Consider the following 21831-nt stretch of genomic DNA (forward strand, 5'->3'; position numbering starts at 1 on the left):
CACTCCAACCTGGGTGACAGAGTAAAATCCTGTCCCAAAAAAAAAAAAAAAAAAATCAGCACTCAAACTTGAAGGTACAGACCCATCTCCCGGGGATCTTATTAAAATGCGGATTCTGATCCAGGAGGTCTGGAGCTGGGCTTGAGGGCCTGCATTTCTAACCAGCTCCCCGGTGATGCTGATGCCGCTGTCCATGCTATGCTCTGAACAGCAAGGATCTAACTGATCCAAATGAAGGACTGAGCTGTACTTCAGCCATATTCCCTCCGAGAATAAAAATGCACAGTCATACAAGACCCTTTCTAGTAGGAATGAGAAAGTAAGATGAAAACCATAGAGAAGAGCATCACTGGGACAGGACCGCTGCCTGCACAACACTCCCTGTCACTCTGCCCACTAGGTCATCAGATTTGTATGGCTCAGGGCTGTTGTTATGGGCTGGATTATGTCACTCTAAAATTCATGTTGAAGCCTTAACCCCTAGTACCTCAGAATGTGACCGTATTTGGAGATAGAGCCTTTCTTTAAGTTAAAATTGATTAATTAAGGGGATTAAAATGAGGTTATTAGGATGGGCCCTAATCCAATCTGACTGGTGTCCTTATAAGAAGAGGAGCTTAGGCCGGGCATGGTGGCTCACGCCTGCAACACTTTGGAGGCTGAGGTGGATGGATCACCTGAGATCAGGAGTTCGAGAATAGCCTGGCCAACATGGTGAAACCCTGTCTCTACTAAAAAGACAAAAAATAGCCAGGCATGGTGGTGGACACCTGTAATCCTGGCTACTCGGGAGGCTGAGGTATGAGAATCGCTTGAACCTGGGAGGCAGAGGTTACAGTGAGCTGAAATCATGCCATTGTACTCCAGCCTGGGCAACAAAAGCACAACTCCATCTCAAAAATAAAATTTAGAAAAACACCAAAAAAGAAGAGGAGCCTAGGATACACACAGGGAGACCAAGTTGCAGGTACATAAGAAAAGGCCATATGAAGACACAGACAAGAGAGGAACATCTGCAAGCCAAGGACGGGGGCCTCAGGAGAAGCTAAATCTGCCAGCACCTTCATCTTGGACTTCCAGCCTCCAGAACTGTGAGCAAATAAAAGTCTGTTTTTTAAGCCATCCAGTCTGTGGCATTTTGTTTTGGCAGCCCTAGCAGATTAATACAAAGGTTTTTATTTTTGTTTCTTGATACTAACCTAATCCCGTACATTCTCACTGCATGCCTGCTCTATGAGAAGCAGAGTGCTAGGAGCTGGCTCACAGAATGATAATGAGACAGTCCTTGGCCAGATCCTGCTCCTGTTTTTCTGTGTGTAAGAGTTGGCAGAAAGAGGAAGAAACCAATACCACCTAACTCAGAGGACAAAGAATCCTGTGGCAGAAGCAAAAACAAATACTGCGGAAGCACAAAGGAAAAGAAAATTCATCCTAACTGGGAAGTAGGGAGAAGAGGAGTGATCGGGGGAGGGGGGCTTCAAGATGGATTTTGCTAGAGGCACAGAAAGGGGACACATCCTGAATGAAGGAGTAACACAGACAAAGACCACAAGACACCAGGAAACCCAAAGTCCCGGTGCACACACTGACCAGCAGCACAGCCTCTGGCAGGGCGGGGACTCCAGGGGTGGTGGGCACAGAAAGAACTGTGCTAGGACAGATGATACCGACAAGGAGATAAGTGCCTGTAGGGGCCAGGCAAAGAAGTCCGGACTTTAGAAAATGGAAAGTAATAAAAATGAGGAAGGCAGACTAAGGCGCAAGAGAGTGGAGACATAGAGAACAGTACAGAGGATAATAAAACTCTCTGTCATTACCTAACTGTCTAAGACCTGCCTCATTAAGATAAACACTGTCAACTACTTTCAAAATAACTCAGAACTTTATGATGTCTTCCTCTGTTAACTTCGATATAAGGAAGAGGTTGCCAGCCGCTGTGATTTCCAAGCTGGGAAGTAGGGTACGTGGCAGTTATGGATGAGTGCCATGACCCAGTGAGTCAGAAAGAGAACTGAAGACTAACATCCAAGTTCTGAGTTCTGCAGATCAAAGCCCAAGGCTCCAGCTATGATGACCATGTTGCCACCAGCTCTGCTGCAGTCAGTGCCTGCTGTCAGGGCTCACACCCACCCCGCAGTCTTTCGCTCCCCCTCCACCTTCATTCAACAGGACCGTGGATTCCACTCACCCAGGGCAAGGGAAGCCACCGACTAGGCAGAGAAAGAAGGGAACAAAGTCACTCCCTGCTTTTGAGTATCCAAGAGCTTAGGATCTGGTGATTTCCAGGGAAATTTAAGGAACTTTCAAGAGTAATTCTGACTTCAATGGACCTTCGCCCCACCCACTGACTTCAGCCTCCTGCGCACCATGAGAGGGGGTTTCTACAGCCACTCCTCAGGATATATGCCAATAAACCAACCTCATGGCTCATAACTCAAACAGGGAATATGAGCACAGCTCAGGAAACTGCCACTGAGTTGGGGTGGGTTTTATGCGCATTACTGGAACAATGACTGACTGATATAAAACGCTAACAGCAGAAATACGGGAAAGGATCACACAAACCACACAGATACAAACCCGTCAACTAACAATCAATTTCTAAAGAATGTCTTCATAAAAACATTTGAGTAGCTCTCCTCTTCACCTTAGTCTTCAGGCACTGTCTTCCAATAAGAGTTTAAGGCAGCCCTTAAAATATCAAACATGAGCAGAAAATGACTACAGGTTTAAAGCACAAATACCAGCAGAAAAGTCTAAAACAGGCTTATAAGATCGAGAAAGGGAAAAACATTGAAATAGCATTCTCCTTTCTCATAACGTTTAACACCTAGCACGCATCACATTTTTCCCTTCTCCTGTGAAAAGTCATAAAAAAGAAAATAATTAGACTTATTTTTTAAAAAAGGATTGGAATTGGAGGAGAATTTAACTTCAGGACCCAAAATCACCTTCTGAGAAAAAGCATAAGAAAAAGTTCAGGCTGTCATAGCTCTCGGTGTGGATACCCTTTACAGAAACGTTATAAAAGCCCTACTACGTTGACATGGAGGGACGCTGCAGCAGCAGCAGAGGAGACGGAGCTTCCATCTTTTCATCTCTTGCAGCGCTGCCTCCTGTGCCAATGGGCACTATGTATACTAAGGACTTTTCAAATAGCTAATGGTTTGATTTCTTTTTTTTCTTTAAGTAGAGCAGATTTTAGTCCTCCCTCTTTGACAAATTTCCGGAGCAACATCACATGGTGGCATGAAAAGTCAAATGACATGGGCTTCAGGGGCTGAGGCACCAACACCTCTTACAGGGAATGCAACTTAAACAACAACGAAGTCACATATTTGGTGAACTACTCCACATCTGACTATTCTGAAATATGAACGAAGTCTTTGCTCAGTTTCCTGCACAAAAATCTCTCAACAAAGGAAATACTGCAGAAGTACCTCAAAATAATATGACATTATCATTGTAATCAGGAGGAGAGAAAAGTCTGAATGCAGAAACCCTCACTTGCTGCAGTACAGAAGAAGCTGGAAAGGCCATCTCTAGGACCATCACAACCTACCACCATCTAAACTTAAGCACAACCTCTGATCTCATGAGATACAATCTTTCTAACTCCTGGGCAAGCCAAGTTGCCTAAATGGTGCAAGGAGAACATTACATAATATAATGCTGAGCCTGCACTCTGAAACAGTTGTCAGATGCAGAACTCACCTGCAAATCCAAGGCTGCAGAAGTTTACCCTGTGAAACAGTAATTAGGTGTGCCATTCTCACATGAAGGTGATCCACCTTAGGATTCTGCCAAGACATTCTGCCAAGACTCATCTATCTGGTCTCATCAGTATCAGATGGAGATTTTTGTTCTTTGGGAAACTTTTACCTCAACAGACGTCAAAAACAAACCTCACATTCAATAGCCTCTGAAATTTTTTTCTCTTGTGCACAAAGTCAGCCAGATACCATCAAAGCACAAAACTCGAATTTGCATCTCAAACCTGGTATGGCTGACTCTCAATAGATGACAGAGGTTGTCTGCCAACTCAGCAAAAAATGAGAACAAAAAGAAACTTGTATTTTGAAGCATTATGATAAATGGAGGCTACTGCTGACATCTTTTCACAGTGAGTCTTGCCAGAAACACAGGCCATCCCAGTCTAGTCCTTGAGACATGGAGAAAAATATTTTGATAGGAAATTACTAGCTTTGAAATTTCTGAAATCTAGCTGTGCTTTGCAAGCATATTCTATAATATTGCCACGGGAAATATTTTTTTCATTTAATATGTTGCTTTGATATTGGCTTTAACAAAAGCAGAAAAACAAAGTGGATATCCTTGAATATTAAATAGAGTTCTAATATGTGCTGAGTCAAAAATGGAAAAACGCCTAAAAGTAAAGGCAAACATCTTAAATATCAATATAACCTGTACATATTAAAACACACAGCTATAATGTCTAATAGCCTTCTTTCTCACTTCTTCAAAATCAAACCAGAACTCCCATCCCATGAAAGTCACTAATCGGCTCCAGTGATCTTACCTTAACAAAGTATACAACTGCCATGTTTGGAGATTAAACAAAACAAAAAAAAAAAAAGTTTTACCAGTTTAATCCACCTTAGTAAGACTAAACACATTTTTTTAGTCCTTACTTTCAAAATATTTTGGGTTTCATTCCACTTATTTGTCCATTCCTTGGTCAATTCTTGAACCTGAAAAGAAAAATATACATACGTGAGTGCTTCATAAAGAAAGTTTATAATTTTCTTCTAGTTTCCAAATTCTAATATCTCGTGGAAAGATGTACTATAATTTTTTAAATGAGATAGCGACTTTTACCCCTGAAAGAACCATCACCAAAGATAAATCAAACAAGCTGATTTCTTCCTGCAACCTACATTATGGCAAAGGAAAGAACAGACAGAAATTTGTCAATTTGCCTAGAATTTCACAACTGCCTTTTTCATGGTGCACTTAAATGAAAGCAGCTCCCTTGGATTATTAACCAAAATTACAAGTTTGAAGATGACAACGTCCCATTAAATGGATTAATTTTTCATGATTATACATCAGGTCCCAAAAAATAGTGATTTATTTTTATTTCTAATTAGATGTGATTAAATCACCTTGGATGCTGTAGTTTTACTTTAGGAGATAATTTGCTTTTGTAGCTAATTAACAGGGCTTATAAATCTCATTCTATCTTTTTTGTTGTTGTTGTTAAAAAAAAAAAGTGGTTCTTTAAATGACTCTTAATAAAAGCAAAAATCTTTTGATAAAAATCACTTCTTTCCAGTCGGCTCTAACTTAGGGGAGTAAACACACTCAACTGTTGAACACAGCACAGTTGGAAATTGCTTCTCGAAGTTAATGGAAATGTTATGTTAGTTCCCTAAAACTTTTTAAATGATCCTAGTGATTAATTCATCAGGAAACAAAAAGTGATACTTGAGAGGTAGAAAAAATATGAATGAAAAATGTGTTCTGTGGAAAGGAAGAGACCAAGGTCTACAAGAGAGTAGCTTCAGAAAGGGGAGAACTCATCCTTTCCAAGCCTTTCTCTTTCAGTACCTTTATCATTCCTGCCACCTCCTCACTCCCAGTAGCAGACACTCTCCCATTAAAGCTACCTGGTCTCCCCAGTAAGTTTCCCTATTTAACCAGGCCAAAATAAATGCACAGAATACATCTGCTTGTACTCTCACGGCTAAGATAAAGTGATTTTCTGTATGCCATTAAGTATAGTAACTGGAAAGGGTATTCAAGTCAGCAAACTTAACGAAAGAAAGCATCAGTTATTGACAAGTATCTGCAGTGATGGTTTATCCAAGAGGAAAACCAAAATATATCTCATTCACCTATAGTCAATCATTCAGGGGTCCTCAATTTACCTCAAATAAGACTGTGGGAATTCTAGGTTAACTTAAAAAAAATAATAATGTTGCTTCTTTTACGAGTTATTAGTGCCAAAATCTATTACCTTCTTGATGAAAAACAAACGAAATAGGACTGGAAGAGCCTCCCTAACTCTGTGCTTTGCTTGTTTTCTTGTTGTTGTTGTCATCTTTGGTTTTGTTTTTTGGAGATGGGGTCTCCCACTGTCGCCTTGGTTGGAGTGCAGTGGCGTAATCACGGCTCAACATAGCCTCTACCTCCCAGGGTTCGAGTGATCCTTCCACCTCAGACTCCTGAGTAGCTGGAACTACAGGTGCACACCACCATGCCCAGCTAATTTTTGTATCTTTTGTAAAGAGGAGGTCTCATCATGTCGCCCAGGCTGGTCTTGAGCTCCTGGGCTCAGGCGATCCTCCTGCCTCAACCTCCCAAGGTGCTGACATTACAGGCGTGAGCCACTGCACCTGGCCTGCTCGTTTTCACTGGTTTGGTAAGACTGTCCTGATTTATCTTAAACCAGTTCTACACTCCAGTCCTTCATTTCATTACTTGAGTGATACCAACCCTACAGACTCCTAATAGCAATGAAAGTCATGTGGCTCTCCTGGCTTTTTGTTTTGAAAAAGCTTTCAGAGAAGGAATATTCTTATGCCTTCTCTCCCTACAGAAGGGGAAAAGACTGGTGTATTGAATTACTAATTTATACTCATCAGTTAACAGATTGTCACTGGCAATTTATGTGAGAACACAAAGCATCCAACAATAAATGACTCTGCATTTCACCAACAGATAGGTTTCTCATCGAAGAAATGTGAGCAAATCAATCCTGTTTGAATTCAAACAATTCTAGCTTAGAAAAAGTAAGCATGCCTTGCATTTATTTTACTGTTGTATTTAAATGAAATAATATCCATTTAAAACATTAATTTAAAAATGCAAACATGTGCTACTACTTCTAACAGTGGGATGAGGTGATGAGATTTATATCCAAGCAAATTGCAAACAATTAAAATGGGTCTGCAAAAAACTAGATGTTAATTTAGAAAATGTTAAGAACAAGATAGGCAGTCATTTCTGTCACAGCATGTATAATACATCCAAATTAATATGTTTATTGGTTTCCAATAACTTATTTGGTATTCATGAAAACTATTGTTAAGAAACAATTTAAGACTATATCCAGATATAGTTTAAATTATAGCACTCAAAATTAGAATTTGAAGCACTAATAAATAAAATTTCATTTAAAAAATAGGGATTAAGAAATTAATGTTTTACTAATGCTATTATCAGGATATTCATCAGCATAATTATCCTAGATGTGTCAACAAGTTCCTAACTACACCCCAATTTTTATCTTCCATAATGTGTATTCTTGAAAAAGCTTTTACCAACAGAATCCAATTTTCTTTTTCAGTCTGTCTTAGCCATTCAGCACCATGAACAAAATTGACTCCAAAAGTTGTTCCAATGTCTGTTTCTCTTTTCACAGAAGTTTAAAAGAAAAAAAGTATAGAACCAGGTCAGCCATAAAACTGGTTTTTCAAAGGCATGGGCAAACACATTGGCTTTAGCCCATAACAGCTCCAGATCTCTTCTCTCTTTGGTTACTCACTGCCCGTCTCTCCCATCTCAAATCTCATCTAGTGTCACAGAAACTAAGCACCTAACTAGAGTAATCAGAGATCCCTCAAGTGCCACTCTTCCCACCGGGAACAACACAAAGCTAAAGGGTGGCCATTGTTGAGGCCATGGGGAACACTACTGTTTCATGAATGTTGAACACAGACTCCCTCAAACAGGGACTCCAGTCAACTCTGATGACCTGAGCAGCCTCACTGCTTTGAAGGATCTGCATGTCCATTTAACTAACCATCATGTGCCAGACAAATCCCGTTTATTAAACCACAGAGAATGTGCTGCAATACATAAAATGTCAGCTATCGTGCTTCTTCAAAAATGATCACCAACGAGGGAGGAGGCTAAGTGCAATAAAGAAAAAGAAGGCATCTCAAACGGCAAGTCCCAACAGAGCATGCACTTAAAATAATAGTAAAAGTTATGATTTAAAAATATAAGTCAAAGTATCACTTACTCTTGCTTCATTCTGCTGAAGTTTTTCCTCCATACTTAAAGCTGTGGGGGAGTCTAAGAGGGCAATCTACAATATAAACCATAAAAGAAATCAGCAATTAATAAACAGCAATAATCTAGGTTTTTCCCTGAATAGAGTAAATTATCCAAAATTTCACAGAAACTATTAAAGGTAAAAAGCAATGTCCTACACCCTGCCAAAAAGTGTTGAATATCACCAAGTCTTTACTCCACGGGATACATCTCTCATAATATTCAAAACCACGGCATCCCAGTAAACCTACATTTGCAATACAAATCAGCAAAGCAAAAGATGTAACATACTGACATTTTACCAAAATCAAACACAGTCTAAATCCCTAGATCTTAAGGATTCGCCTTTTTTAATATGTACAAAGTACAACATTCAAAAGGGACCATGCCTAAGTCTTGCTCAACTGCAAGCTTCTGAGATTTGTTCTTACTGATATACGAAAATGAAACGCATTTATTTTCACTGCTGATGGATACCCCATATGGCATGGCTACACGACAATCTCTGATTACATTTCCTCATCCCTGTCAAAGAAGTGTAAAGATTGATGTGAGAATGCTAAATACCAAAATCAGTTTAAAACTGACAAGGACAAGCAGACAGAGACAGGAGAGGGAAACGGAATCAGGCTGGGGCTTAAACTGCACTCCTAACATGTGAGTCCCTGACCTGAGTGGCAGGGACACTGTGCTTCCTATTCTGCCTCCTTTTCTCATGGCCTACAATATCCCTTGGAGGAAAAAAGAAAGAGAATAGCCTTCCTATCCTACCCGTAGGCAATCACTTTTTCCCAATTTGGGTGTGTAAACTTAGTTACTCTGGTCATATGCAAGCGTGTTTTTTGTCGTGTTTTTAAATATAAGTGGCATAAAAACACTATTCTGGATATTGCCTTTTTAACTCACCAATATATCTTAGAGAAAATTCAGTAAAAATAAAAAACTGCTTCACTCTTTTTAACAATTCCAATTTCATTATACAATATTCCATTGTATAGATTTCTATATTCATGTTAGTGCTCTCCTATTAACATAAATGTGGTATTCTTAATCTTTCAGGAGGACTATCCTTATGCCCACTGCCTACAGTATGCATGGCTCTATCAATAGAATAAATTCCTAGAAGAAGAATTTGTTAGTCATCTATATGTATGGTTTTTATTTTTTATAATTGCCAAGTTGTCCTCCCCAGAGACTGTAGCATTTTTTTAATGACTATTTACTTTTCAATTTCTCATCAAACAAAAACACCCACAAGGTGATCTTCTTTGGCACTGTTAAACATTCAAACTACGAAGACTACCATGGGCCACACCTGGCATCTGTGTACTGAACGAAAGCAGAGCTGGCCAGAAAGGGGCATAAGTGTTCGTCTTGGTGGGCAAGGTCCTCATGACAGTCTATGCAGTAGTCCTCAGAGATGTCCCCGAGCTATTGTCTTTGGCCTTCCTGAGTAACCATTCATACATGAGGGGTCGCGATTCACATAGACATCTGTGGGACCCACCCTGGTTAGAAGCCCACACTGACAGAACCCAGCATCTCTTTCAAAAATGCCACAGGCACATCCTCCAGGGGCCCCACAAGGGACACACCCTGTTACAAGAGTCACTGCCCTCCAGGAAACCCAGAGCTATGGCTTCTCAGCTGATATTAATAGTATATATGTAGTTCATCCTAATCCAGATGTAATTCACCAGTTAGGGGTCATTTTCGTCATTAGGGATGTTGCCTAGTTAGACAGGTGTCATCCCACTTTTATCTAGTTTGCATAGAATGAAGCCAGAAAGTTAACCCAAGGTCAAATCCATCCTCAGTAAAGAAAAGGGAGCTTTGTTAGCATGTTACTACAATGCATCATTGCATCTAACATGTTGTCCTGCACACAGATGGTACTTAATAAATATTGTTCATTGAAGACATGAAAGTGGCAGATGTTAGTATTACTGCATTGTTTATATATGGTTGACAATTTTCAAAACAATTAGAAAGCCCTTTATAACGTGGGTAATTTTACAGAATCCATTGTTGAGACTTTTATTGATAATCAAAGCTGAAACATTTCTGCCACATCATCAAGTCAGTAGATAATCACTGACTGAACAGAAGCACAAAGACTCATGACCAGCACCCCTTCTGGAACATTATTTTTAAGCACATGTAAAGAACGACCTTCCTAAATCCTTTTAAAAGAAATCATTGGTAAAAGTACCATTTTCAATTAAATTATTATTTGCAAGGTGTATCTTTAGAAGAAAAGTGTTTCGAATCAAATAATAATCAGATTAAGTTTGTATGTTGTTAAATCAAAAGTAACACTGCCTCAAAAACATTATTACAAAAATGTAGTAATAGCAATTCTACTAACAACTTATACAAGCACCCTTGCCTCACACCCTCATCAATATACTGTATAATCAATTTTGTTCTTTGCCCAACAGGTGAAAAGGACATCCTGCTTTTAAAGAACTTTGAGGTATCATCTACACGCAGCCAAATACATAAATCTAAGGTCCACTGCTTGATGTACCCACTAACATGTATATGTATACCCATTTCACTATGCTTAAAATCTGCATTTATTGTATTTCAATGATGTTGAACATACTTTCATATGTACAGGAAGCATTTGAAACTCTATTTCTATGGATTGTGTTCACATCCTTTGCTCCCTTTCCTGCTGTGTTATGATGTTGTCTTACATTTTCATAGAACCATCTTTCCTAACAAAGAAGGTAGTCTTTTGTTGCATGATCAGCAATCTTTTCCCTGGTCTGTATTGGTTAGAGCAAATTTTCATTATGTTATGTAAATACGCTATGTTCTTACTTTTGTCTATGTGAGCTTTCACAGAATGAAAAATAAGAGTTAAAATTTTCTGTGACAAATGTGTGTGGCTTTGTCTCCTGCTATTTCCAACAGTTTTGTTGTTTTTTTCACTTATGAAAGTTGATATCATGTCTGATTTTAATTGTGAGTTGTACCCTTTGTGGTGATAAAGTGCTCTTTTTTAAAGCTCACACAATGCTGTTTCTGCACCACTTTCTTTCCTCTTGAATTCACTGGTTTGTCCACTCTTACAAACACCATATAATTGAGTTTTACTTTCTGACCCTATCTGAGATGTGTCTTCTTTAAAAGTTTACACATGATACTTTTATTATTTAAAATTTATCTTTAACCTCAGCTACAAGAGTGAGTAATTCATTCTACTCTCATCTTCCCTTTCCCATCATCTTCTTTGCTTCCCACCTTTGGTTGTGTTTTTCATATCTGTACTATTTGATTTACTTGTTGTCTCCAGATACATTCAAGAGAGATGAGGGAGTCAAGAGACATTTTCTCTCTGCTAAATTAAATGCAGAAATAGCTGAAAATACATTTAAATATAATACAAGAGAATAAAAACTTTAAAAAAGAAGATATTCAAATACTCAGCTTCATCAATCGCCTGAGAAGTACAAAGTAAAATTATTCTATGATTCTGGTATATATCCATTAGGATGGTTACAATGAAAACTGTACAGTATCAAGTGTTGCAATACCAAGAATTGAACCAGCACTTTTATACACTGATGGTGGTCTATTAACTGGCACAACTACTTTTAGAAAATTGCTTGGCAATACCTACTAAAACTGAACATATGTAGTCCTCTGACTCACCAATTCCACTTGTAGACATAAATCCAACAGAAATGTATCTGTATGTTCACTAAAAACATCTAGAGGAAAGTCTACAAAGCACTAACAGCCCGAAATAGGAAACCCCCCAAATGCCCATCTAAAGTACAATGGACAAATGAGCTGGAATATATTTGCATGATGGAAGACAACTTTGCAGTGAGAATAAATGGATCCACTACTACATGCAACAGCATGGGTGACTCTCACAAACATAATGTTGACTGAAAGAAGTGAGATCAAAAGAGTGAATATTTTTCATTATTTCATTTATGTAAAGAACAAAAACAGGCAAAAATAAAAACTAACAAAGCCTGTAGAGGTCAGGAGAGTGGCTACCCTGGAGAGAAAGGGGAGTAGTTCCTGAAAAGAAGAATTAAGGGGGGCTTCAAGGATACTGGTACCGTACTGTCTCTTAAGTAGAAGCAGGTTAGATGGGGGAATTTAGCTTATGAAAACTCACTGAAATATACACATATAACTTGCAATTTTGGGGGATAATATGTCAATAAAAAATACAAATATACAAACTACTACATATATCTACATATCTAGATTTACATAGTAGAAGAATCAAATACATGTCAAAACCTTTTGCTTTACTAAAATGGTGCTTTAAAAACTCTGATGCACATGACTTTTTGCAACAGCAAAGACAGAAAATTATTAAAAGTAGAAGTTGATTTTTATTTAGCTGTGCTTAAAAAAATAACCCTAGAAAGGGAACTCAGATTTGAATAACATTCTCAATGAACCATAGCAGTACCTGGGATAGAATATTCTAGGAATAGAGCAATACTCCCAGAAAAATGTATACAGAGATGTTTAATGGACATTTAAGAACACCTGCTGTTTTTATTAAGCTTCATAAATTTAATTAATTTAGGATAAGCCTATATTGTCTCAAAACAATTTATAGCTTCATAGCATGATAAATTATTTTAAACTGGATTCATATTTTTATTGTAATATATTGTATATCAAAAATTTTATCTGCAATGTGTTCTGAAATAGACTTAACTGTCTTTTATATCCTCACCCCCAAAATTACAGCAACAAAAATACTCCCTTAAACACGGCAGTGGTAATAAGTCATAAAAGGAAAAGGAAAAAAGACTACAAAATATAAGGCAACTATATGGCATACCAATACCTCTGAAGGCATTTTTCAGAGAGAAAATGTAAAGTTTTAATAAATTAAAGGTTTTTGATTTATATAAGATTCCTTCCAATGATGTCCTCAGTTTAGTTTTAAAAAGATAATATTTTTCCCCTTCATTCTTTTAACCTAATAAAAGATTAAGCACAAGAAACTGTACCTAGAATTTTCCAAATACTTTCCGTCACATATAGTAATTTGAGTGATCCAATCAAATCATCATTAAAGGCTTACTTTATATAAACAATGTTTTACAAACACTGAAAAAAGATTTCAGGCTGGGCATGGTGGCTCACACCTGTAATCCCAGCACTTTGGGAGGCCAAGGCGGGCAGATCACTTGAGGTCAGGAGTTCCAGACCAGACTGGTCCATGTCGTGAAACCCCGTCTCTACTAAAAATACAAAAAAATTAGCCAGGCATGGTGGCAGGCACCTCCCAGCTACTTAGGAGGCTGAGGCATGAGAATTACTTGAACCCCAGAGGTGGAGGTTGCAGTGAGCCGAGATTGCGTCACTGCACTCCAGCCTGGGCAACAGAGTGAGACTCTATCTCAAAAAGAAAAGAAAAGAAAAAGATTCCAATAACAAGGTGTATAAATAAAAATGACTATTGTGGTTCATGTTATAAGGGCCTCATCACATGGAGCTGGACTCTTCATTCTGACAACTTCCACCATAGAGCAAAATGCATGTGGAGATATTTTTAAGCACAATGAACAATTCCTATTCAACTGCTGTCCACCATCATGTGGGAAAGAACTGCCAGGTACATTTCAGGACACAGGAAATTCAGCGAGGTTTTCATCCCATCAATATTTTCAAAACATTTATGGGATGCCAAGAGCTTCAAGTGCCACATAATCCCACATGGAAAGCACTGCTCCAATGGGACCACTCTGCACATAAAGAAAAGCATTTCTTTTCGTGATATACTGAAGACATACATTCATGAGTTAAAAAAGCAGGATAACTCCAGTCTAACTTCAACATTTAAAAAAGCTATCCTTCATTTTCTTTCAAGGGTTGCCTTTCTTCACGGCAATATCAAAGCCTACCAGAACTTTACTTCCACCAATCATCACAGAATGTAACTCTGTACATACACCATGCAGACTATCAGGAAACTTACTGAGAAAATCACAAAGACAAGGAATCTTCACTAGAATCCCAACAGATCCTAAAATGAGACTATTTCAACAATCAAGCGAGGGCCCAGGGACAGCATTTCAGCCAGCTCACAGGTGTAATACACATGTGTCGCTGGGCCACCAGAACCATCTCTCTAATAGGTGATATGACACAGGCATTCAGAAAGGTGTTCAAACAAGTCTTTTATTCTGTTAAAACACATTTTAAAGTCATAAAATGCATGGGTGAAATTTTAAATACTATTCTAAGCATATCAATTTCTTCCCACTTAAAGAGATTATGCCATTAATCCTATCGCATACTACATTTCCATTCATAATTGATAACTATTAGAGAGTTAATCATTTCAGGTTTAGTGGATAAAATCTTACACATGGAGCCCGTAATGAATGCAAAGGCTGACAAGAGGTTGATATAAACGAGGGACTGGCTAACTCATTCAAAGCTTTACTTAGCACTTATTTACTCAAATCAATAGCATGAGTGAGAAAATTGTCTCATTAAGATCTAGAAATAGATGGCATTACTCAAAGAAAATTATCCATAAATCTCAGAAAAACCCAACCTGATTCCCTTGAGCAAGCAGCGTTTTCAGTCTGGCTATTTCAGCTCGCAGCTCACGGATAAGTTTGACGTTGGCATCCTCATTAATGGTAGGCTTGTTGATGATGTTTTTGGCTCTATTTGCATAGCGAAGAGTACTTAGGGTTTCTCCATAATTGACATCAGCAGGTGAAATGGCTGTGAAGAATGTATTCAAAAAATAATTTATCCAGCACTTCATGTTTCATTTAACACAAAGTTGGTTTGTAATTTAAAAGTCAGATTAACCCCAGGTCATTGGATAGACTAAATATTCATTGCCACAGTAATGAATATGAAAAATTATCTAACATTTCTAGGAAAGAGTGCTCACAATACAAAATTAAGTGTCATTTTGCTCTTCTCAAATCTAGAGTCAACCACCTAACCAAGTCGAAAATGAGATATGAGACATTCCCCTATAGTTAGGTAGTTTTCTCTGCTGAAAATGTAAGAGGAAGGTTTAAAGACTATTTGTCATCTCAACATTAAGTAGGAATTCAAATACTTTTAAAAGTTCTGGCAAAGTCTACCATCTGGAAAAAAAAAAAAAACCAGAATATGATAAGTTTTGAAAAGGGTCACAAATCAATCCATTCTCTTCTTAAAGCCTGGTTAATCTTACCCACCTCCACCACTACCACTCAACTTTAAGGCTTAGGTGACTATACAAATGCATGTGGGTGTACAGCCCAGGGTAAATCCCATGGCTCCATAGTTAGCACATGGCATGAGGCATGGGAAGGGCATGAAGAGAGAGGAAGGGAAGACGAAAGAGAGGAAGAGGGAAGGGAAAGTAGAGTCAGAAGGGAAACAAGTCCTGACTTACTTCTCCCAAACAATTATCTCCCCTTCCTACATTTTTTTCTCTATTCTGCTTCTTTCAATTATTGGCTGAAATATAGACATAAAGTATATTACTGTTATCATTATTTGTTTTATGCATTGGGTTTTTTTCCCCCTCCCAATTCTTACTTTTAAATCCCACATTTACTGCCTCAAATAAAAAAACAAAGTTGGGTTATTTTGACTTCACATTTGACTTTGTGTTCCTATGATTTTTCTTCTATGAGGTAAGTTTCTACCTTGTACTTTAAGCAAAGAAAAGCTGAAAAGTCTTCCTGCATGTTATCACAGCTTCCAAAATATGGCAAGGTGATATAACAGTTAATGATGATACTATAGAGGGTCATAGCAGGATCATAGGAGGTGATTTTCTTCAAGATAGAAAAACCATTACTTTTTTAAGATGTAAAAGGTGCTATTTCCTAATAAGACACTTTAAACTTAAATATTTACAGTTAATTCACAGAAAATATTGTATGCTCAGAAAAGTAACTTAAAACTCTTACTGGCAATCATGATAGTTTTAGAGTTTCCTCCAAGGCTATCTTTTAACAACCAAGTCAACACAGAATCCCTGTAAGGCACAAAAACTTGCTTCTTCTTTGCAAGAGTGTTTGCAGCATCCTGAGATAAATCAGCTATAAAAAGGAAGAAAAAAAGGGGAGAAAGGACAATTAGTAAAATTTTTTTTCCTCTACTTTTGCTTCATAAAACCTTGAAGATATTACCTCAGTCTGCAACACAAATATTACACATGAGGAAAAAGAGGAGGCAGGAGCCAGGTGTAAGCATACCTAAGGCAGAAATGACGTTCCCCAGAGTCACGAGGGACTTGTTAATATTTCCCCCTTCCTTGAGCCTAACCCCGGTGGCTCCGGTGGCATCTGCACGCTCACTTCCGGCAAGATCAACCAAGTGGATCTTACTGACGGTTTCACACGGCATTTCAGAATCAAATTTAGCCTGTGGTAAAATAAAAAAGTAAAACTGAAGAGGTGCAAAGGGCCCTGATGTTGTTGATGATACGAATTCTAACTATTTTCTACTCCTCACTGAGATCTCTCAGGGTAGATATTTTTCAATTTTATTGTTTTATTGGCCTTCATACCGATTACAGAAACTTCTCAAATTTAATCCAATGCAAAAGAAATTATTGTATATGATTCTTAAACTTTCTAAAGAAGCATTTCATTCTCAACCAAGCCCTGCTGAATCAGGCTGTGGCAGAACAGAAAACTAGGCACTGAGTGGCACTCAGCAGAGAAATGTAAGTAAGCAAATAATAACTTTTATTCTCATCTAGAATCCCACCCTTCCAAGAACAAAAGCTTTCCAAAATATGACCAATGTAGACAAGTACAGAAAAGAGTATTCAACCATTATCGGATGTTAAAACATCTTGTTGCACAAATTATTTCTTTTAATGTAAAATCTTAAATACTATATTCCTTGCTTCTGAATTCTACAAAAATTTTATATTCACAGAGACTTCTGATCTATGTGTTACATTTTGAACCAAAATGCCCCCCCCTAGATTACCATATTTTTATAGAAATTTAAACCTCTTAGAAACGAGAGATGGTGGCCAGGCCCAGCAGCTTATGCCTGCGATCCCAGCACTTTGGGAGGCCAAGGTGGGAGGATTGCTTGAGCCCAGGAGTTCAAGACCAGCCTGGGCAACATAGTGAGACACCATCTCTAGAAAAAACTTAAAAAAAAAAAAAAATTAGCTGGGCGTGGTGTTGGGCACTGCAGTACCAGCTCCCTGGAAGGCTGAGGTGGGAGATTGCTTGAGCCCAGAAGGTTGAGACTGCAGTGAGCTGTGACCACACCACTGCACTCCAGCCTGGGCAACAGAGTGAAATCATGTCTCAAAAAAAAAAAAAAAAATTAGAGATGGTAATATGCTAATCAGGCACTAATCAGAAAGCAGGAGAAAATCCAATCAACTTGAGTAAATCAAAAGGAAAGGTCTAACAGAAGATTAAGATGTGGAGAATTTAAGGCAAGTTGTTCTGACTGGCCTTAGAGAATTCATTTTCTTGCTCTTTGATCTCCCTCATTAATAAAATGCTGCCTCTTTGTATCTGATGTGTCCAACTGTTAACCCAGATAAGGACATCCCCAAGTTCCTAGCATACACTTAGACCCTGACAGGACCCTACATTTTTGCATTCATCTATTCTACTGGCCTCAGTGTTAAAATATTTACCCTCAATAATTTCCACAGATGTTCAAGATGCTCTCCACCTCTTGATCATAATGAATTCTTACATTAGTACTTACAAATATTCGCTGCCCTTTAATATCATTCTAATAATCATCATCAACACGGCAAGGTGAGTGCCATGGAGCGGTAATGAACTGCACTGAGTTACTCACCTTGGCTTCCAGCTGGTCTGACTCGCAATCCATTATATCCCACAGAGTTTGCAACAATGAAAACTTTTGCTTAATTAAGCACAGAGCAAGTTGTTTTATGTCTAGAACAGGGTGGAAGCCTGCTAAGTATTTCTTAAGGGTACACATCAGGATATTTCAAATTACTGTGATTGTAACCACAGAGAAACTCAGCGCACAGCACATGTTCAACTCTAATTAACAAGAAAATGACAGTCAGTCACCTTTACCTGCTGCTGCTTCTGGTCCAGCAATGATCAGTCCTCAGCTGGTGCTAATCAGCAAGTAAAGACCTCAGGGATGGAGCCAGCCGGGCCCGCAGCTGCCCTTACCTGAGTGAACTTGATGGTGAAGATGGCATGAGACCTGCTACTGACGTCGTTCATCCCAGTCGCTGCGGTGGTCCGGTTGATATTGCCCGCATCCATAAGTTCTTCTACGTCACCATAATTCTGTACTAAATGTTTGGATAAATCTGAAAAAAAAAAAAATGGAAGGGGTGACGAAATCCCCCTAATATATAGGAAATGGAATACAAAATTACCCTCTATGACATAATACACAACTCCAAAATCTGCTGATCTGTCTGAAGACCTCACTTGTCTCTCTAGGGTGGTGGTATGTAATGCAGACCTGGGAGCTGGGTGGCTGGGGTCGCATCCCAGCTCTGCTGCTTACTAGCCATGGACTTACATAGTTATGGACAAACTGCTTCACCTCACTGTGCCTCAGTTACCTCACGTGACCACGTGTACCTACCACATAGAGCCATGGTCCCCAACTTTTTCAGCACCAGAGATCGGTTTCATGGAAGGCCATTTTTCCACAGATAGGGGTAGGGGGAACAGATTCAGGATGAAATTGTTCCACACCTCAGATGATAAGGCATTAGTTATATTCTCATTAGGAGCACACAACCTAGATCCCTCACACGTGCAGTTCAGAATAGGGCTCGTGCTCCTATGAGAATCTAATGCCACCACTGATCTGACAGAAGGCAGAGCTCAGATAGTAATGCTTGCTCCCTGGCCATTCACCTCCTACTGTGTGGCCCACTTCCTAACAGGCCATGGACCAGTACCAGTCTGCAGCCCGGGGGTTAGAGGCCTCTGACATAAGGTATTTAAGAAAAGGTTAGCTATTATATTATCATCAACCTCATTCACATTAGTCATAGCACATACAAGAAAAATGTAAAAGCACTGCCTTCATGCAAAACCCAAAAGCATTTTTTAAATCATTTTTAAAAAATATTTTATTAACTTTTTTGGAACATTCATATGGTTCCAAAGTCAAAGGCTACACAGTTACACTGCGTAACAGGTCCCCCGTCCCTATGCTATAGCTCCCCACTTCCCCTTCTGTCAGGGAACCAAATGTTACATACCCTTCTAGAAACAACCTGTACATATACAAGCAATCATATTTATACATAATTATCTTTTTCCCCTTACATACAAATGGTAGCATATGATAAGCATTAGTTTGCACCCTGCTTTTAAATGGAATAATACATTAAAGAACATTCTGTATCAGTTAAGGTGTTTCCTCATTCATTTTTAAGGCTGCAGGGGACTGGATCATATGCATGTACCATGACCAATTTAACCACAGAGACTACAGCAGTTGTTCATATTTTGTTTCCAATTATGAGTAATGCTGCTACAAATCATCTTGCACATAAGTCTTTTCAAATGCCTGTGAATGTTTATACAGAATAAATTCTTAGAGGTGGAATTTCTAGACAGTTGAAATTTTGATAACTATTGCAAAATTGTTCTCCATAGAGGGCAATTTACACCCAGCAGTAGCAAGGTATAAGAGTGCTTGTCTCCCAAAACCCTCCACAATACAGTCTTATCAGGATTATTTACATCTGCCAAAGATGGGTGACAAATGTTACCTCCAAGTATTCTTATTTTGTTTTTCTTTTACTATGAGTGAGGCTAAGCATTCCTTCCTGCATTTAAAAATCATCTGTATTTCCATTTCTATGAACAGCCTAGTCATACATATTCTTTGTTCATTTTTCTATTGATTGTTGAATCTGTCCTTACTGATTTATAGGAGCTCTTTATATAGTAGGAAAATTAGTCCTTTGTCTAAAACTTGAATTCAAAATATTTTTCCTATTTTGTAATTAAGCTTTTTACTTTGCTTACAGTGTTTCTGTCAAGCATGATGTTTTATTTTGCTATTCTTTGTTTAACCATTTCAAATTTAACATTGTTTATTTTATGGTTTCTGAGTTTTAAGTCAGGTTTTTAAAAGCCTTCTTTCCTCCAGGTTTCTGGGAAAAAAATTAACCCACGGATTTTTATAGTCATTTTATTTTTTAATATTTTTGCACTTAAATCTTCAATCTAGTTACCATTTATCCTGGTGCAAAACTGAGTTGTGGTGCCAATTTACTTTTTTTTCCTCCTAGACAGCCTAATAATCCCTCTAATAATTTCCCTAAGGTTTGAATAGCACATTGATTATAAACTAAATTCCCCTAAGTATCTAGGTCAGATTCTGGATGTTTGCTCTGTTTTGCTATTCTATCTCTTCATATACCAGTTTTATATATTTTAACATGCGATAAGACACTTGTCAGAAAACATGAAGGCATGAGTTAGGCTAAAAACTCTTAACAGTAATAGCTATACCACACACCACAGAACAACTACATACTGACACACCCTGCTTTGCTTTGGGCATACAAGGCAAAAGCTTAAGTGGAAATTTATTAAAATACAGATGGGCCGGGCGTGGTGGCTCACACCTGTAATCTCAGCACTTTGGGAGGCCGAGGCGGGTGGATCATGAGGTCAGGAGTTCAAGACCAGCCTGTCCAAGATGGTGAAACGCTGTCTCTACTAAAAATACAAAAATTAGCCAGGTGTGGTGACAGGTGCCTGTAATCCCCACTACTCAGGAGGCTGAGGCAGAGAATTGCTTGAATCCAGGAGGCGGAGGTTGCCGTGAGCTGAGATCACACCACTGCGCTCCAGCCTGGGCGACAGAGCAAGACTCTGTCCCGAAAGATAAAAAAAAGAATACAGATGGGGTCCTGTTGTTACATCTGGTATCTCCCAGTAAAAGAAGACAACCAAAACCAGGAAGAACTTGAAACCTGTGACCAGTTCTGTCCTGCATCCACAAAGACACAAATGAAGAACATGAAAGTATGTCTCTATGTGCGATTCCTGCAGGCCAGCCATTCTAAGTTGCCTTATACAGAGGAGGTAAGATCAGCTTCATTATGAGGACAGTTTTAAATCCAGCCAATTCTTAAATAATTAGTAAAGGCCAGTCCTGTACTCATCATTGCTTGTGGCATTCCTCACAACTGACTGTGCCACAACGAGCGTATCACAACACAGATGCTGAAACCCACAGAGGAAATCCTCCAAACACACTTCCTAAGACGCAAGAGGTTCAGAATATCTTTATTGTCATATATCACCATTAGGGTCAGTAAAGATACACTGCAAAAATGCAATGCCATTTAGAGAGACAGACTGCAGGTTTGCTTACCCTGCCTTACATTTGGAAAAGAAAATTCCAGAGATTTCTTAAAGACAGAGGAAATCTATCGGTAAGCCTCATAAAATCAGCAGATGGCCAGTGAAGTATAAATTCACTAACTGAACATCATGTAGTGACAGCTCATGACATTCTTACTATAATAAAATTCCAAAATTAAATAAATTTTTAAAAGCTCACCATTATGCTATAATTTTTCGTTGAAAGTGTTATTTTTACATAGGTCACAAAAAGAATATGGCTGTGAAATATCTACTCTTACCCTCAACATAAGGGCCTTCTTTGGGATGCTCACGGACTCTCAAATTGAAGGTTTTAGATGACTTCCGCCGAAGTAGATCTCTCACACGTTCGTTATAAATTTCTAAGTAGCTAAAAATTTAAAATAAAATTGAATTCAGGAAAATGATTTCAGACATTAATATCAGTAACGACACATAACAGCAGCAACCTGCTAAC

The 21831-nt window shown here is 38.5% G+C and overlaps 1 protein-coding gene across 12 annotated transcripts in view; it reads right to left on the reverse strand.

Moving 5' to 3' along the window:
- The window catches only part of KIF16B (kinesin family member 16B), a 299987-nt gene that overhangs the window by 217479 nt on the left and 60677 nt on the right, over positions 1–21831 (reverse strand). For all 12 annotated transcript variants that reach the window (XM_024239081.3, XM_063720677.1, XM_063720675.1 and 9 more), the window contains 7 exons: positions 21635–21744; positions 18174–18316; positions 16236–16404; positions 15948–16079; positions 14579–14754; positions 7991–8056; positions 4653–4712 (listed from right to left, as the gene is read on the reverse strand). In XM_024239081.3, coding sequence (XP_024094849.3) covers positions 4653–4712; positions 7991–8056; positions 14579–14754; positions 15948–16079; positions 16236–16404; positions 18174–18316; positions 21635–21744 — 856 coding nt within the window. The remainder of the gene's footprint in view (positions 1–4652; positions 4713–7990; positions 8057–14578; positions 14755–15947; positions 16080–16235; positions 16405–18173; positions 18317–21634; positions 21745–21831) is intronic.

The sequence above is a fragment of the Pongo abelii genome, chromosome 21, assembly GCF_028885655.2.
Source record: "Pongo abelii isolate AG06213 chromosome 21, NHGRI_mPonAbe1-v2.0_pri, whole genome shotgun sequence".
NCBI classification, from domain to species: Eukaryota; Metazoa; Chordata; class Mammalia; order Primates; family Hominidae; genus Pongo; species Pongo abelii.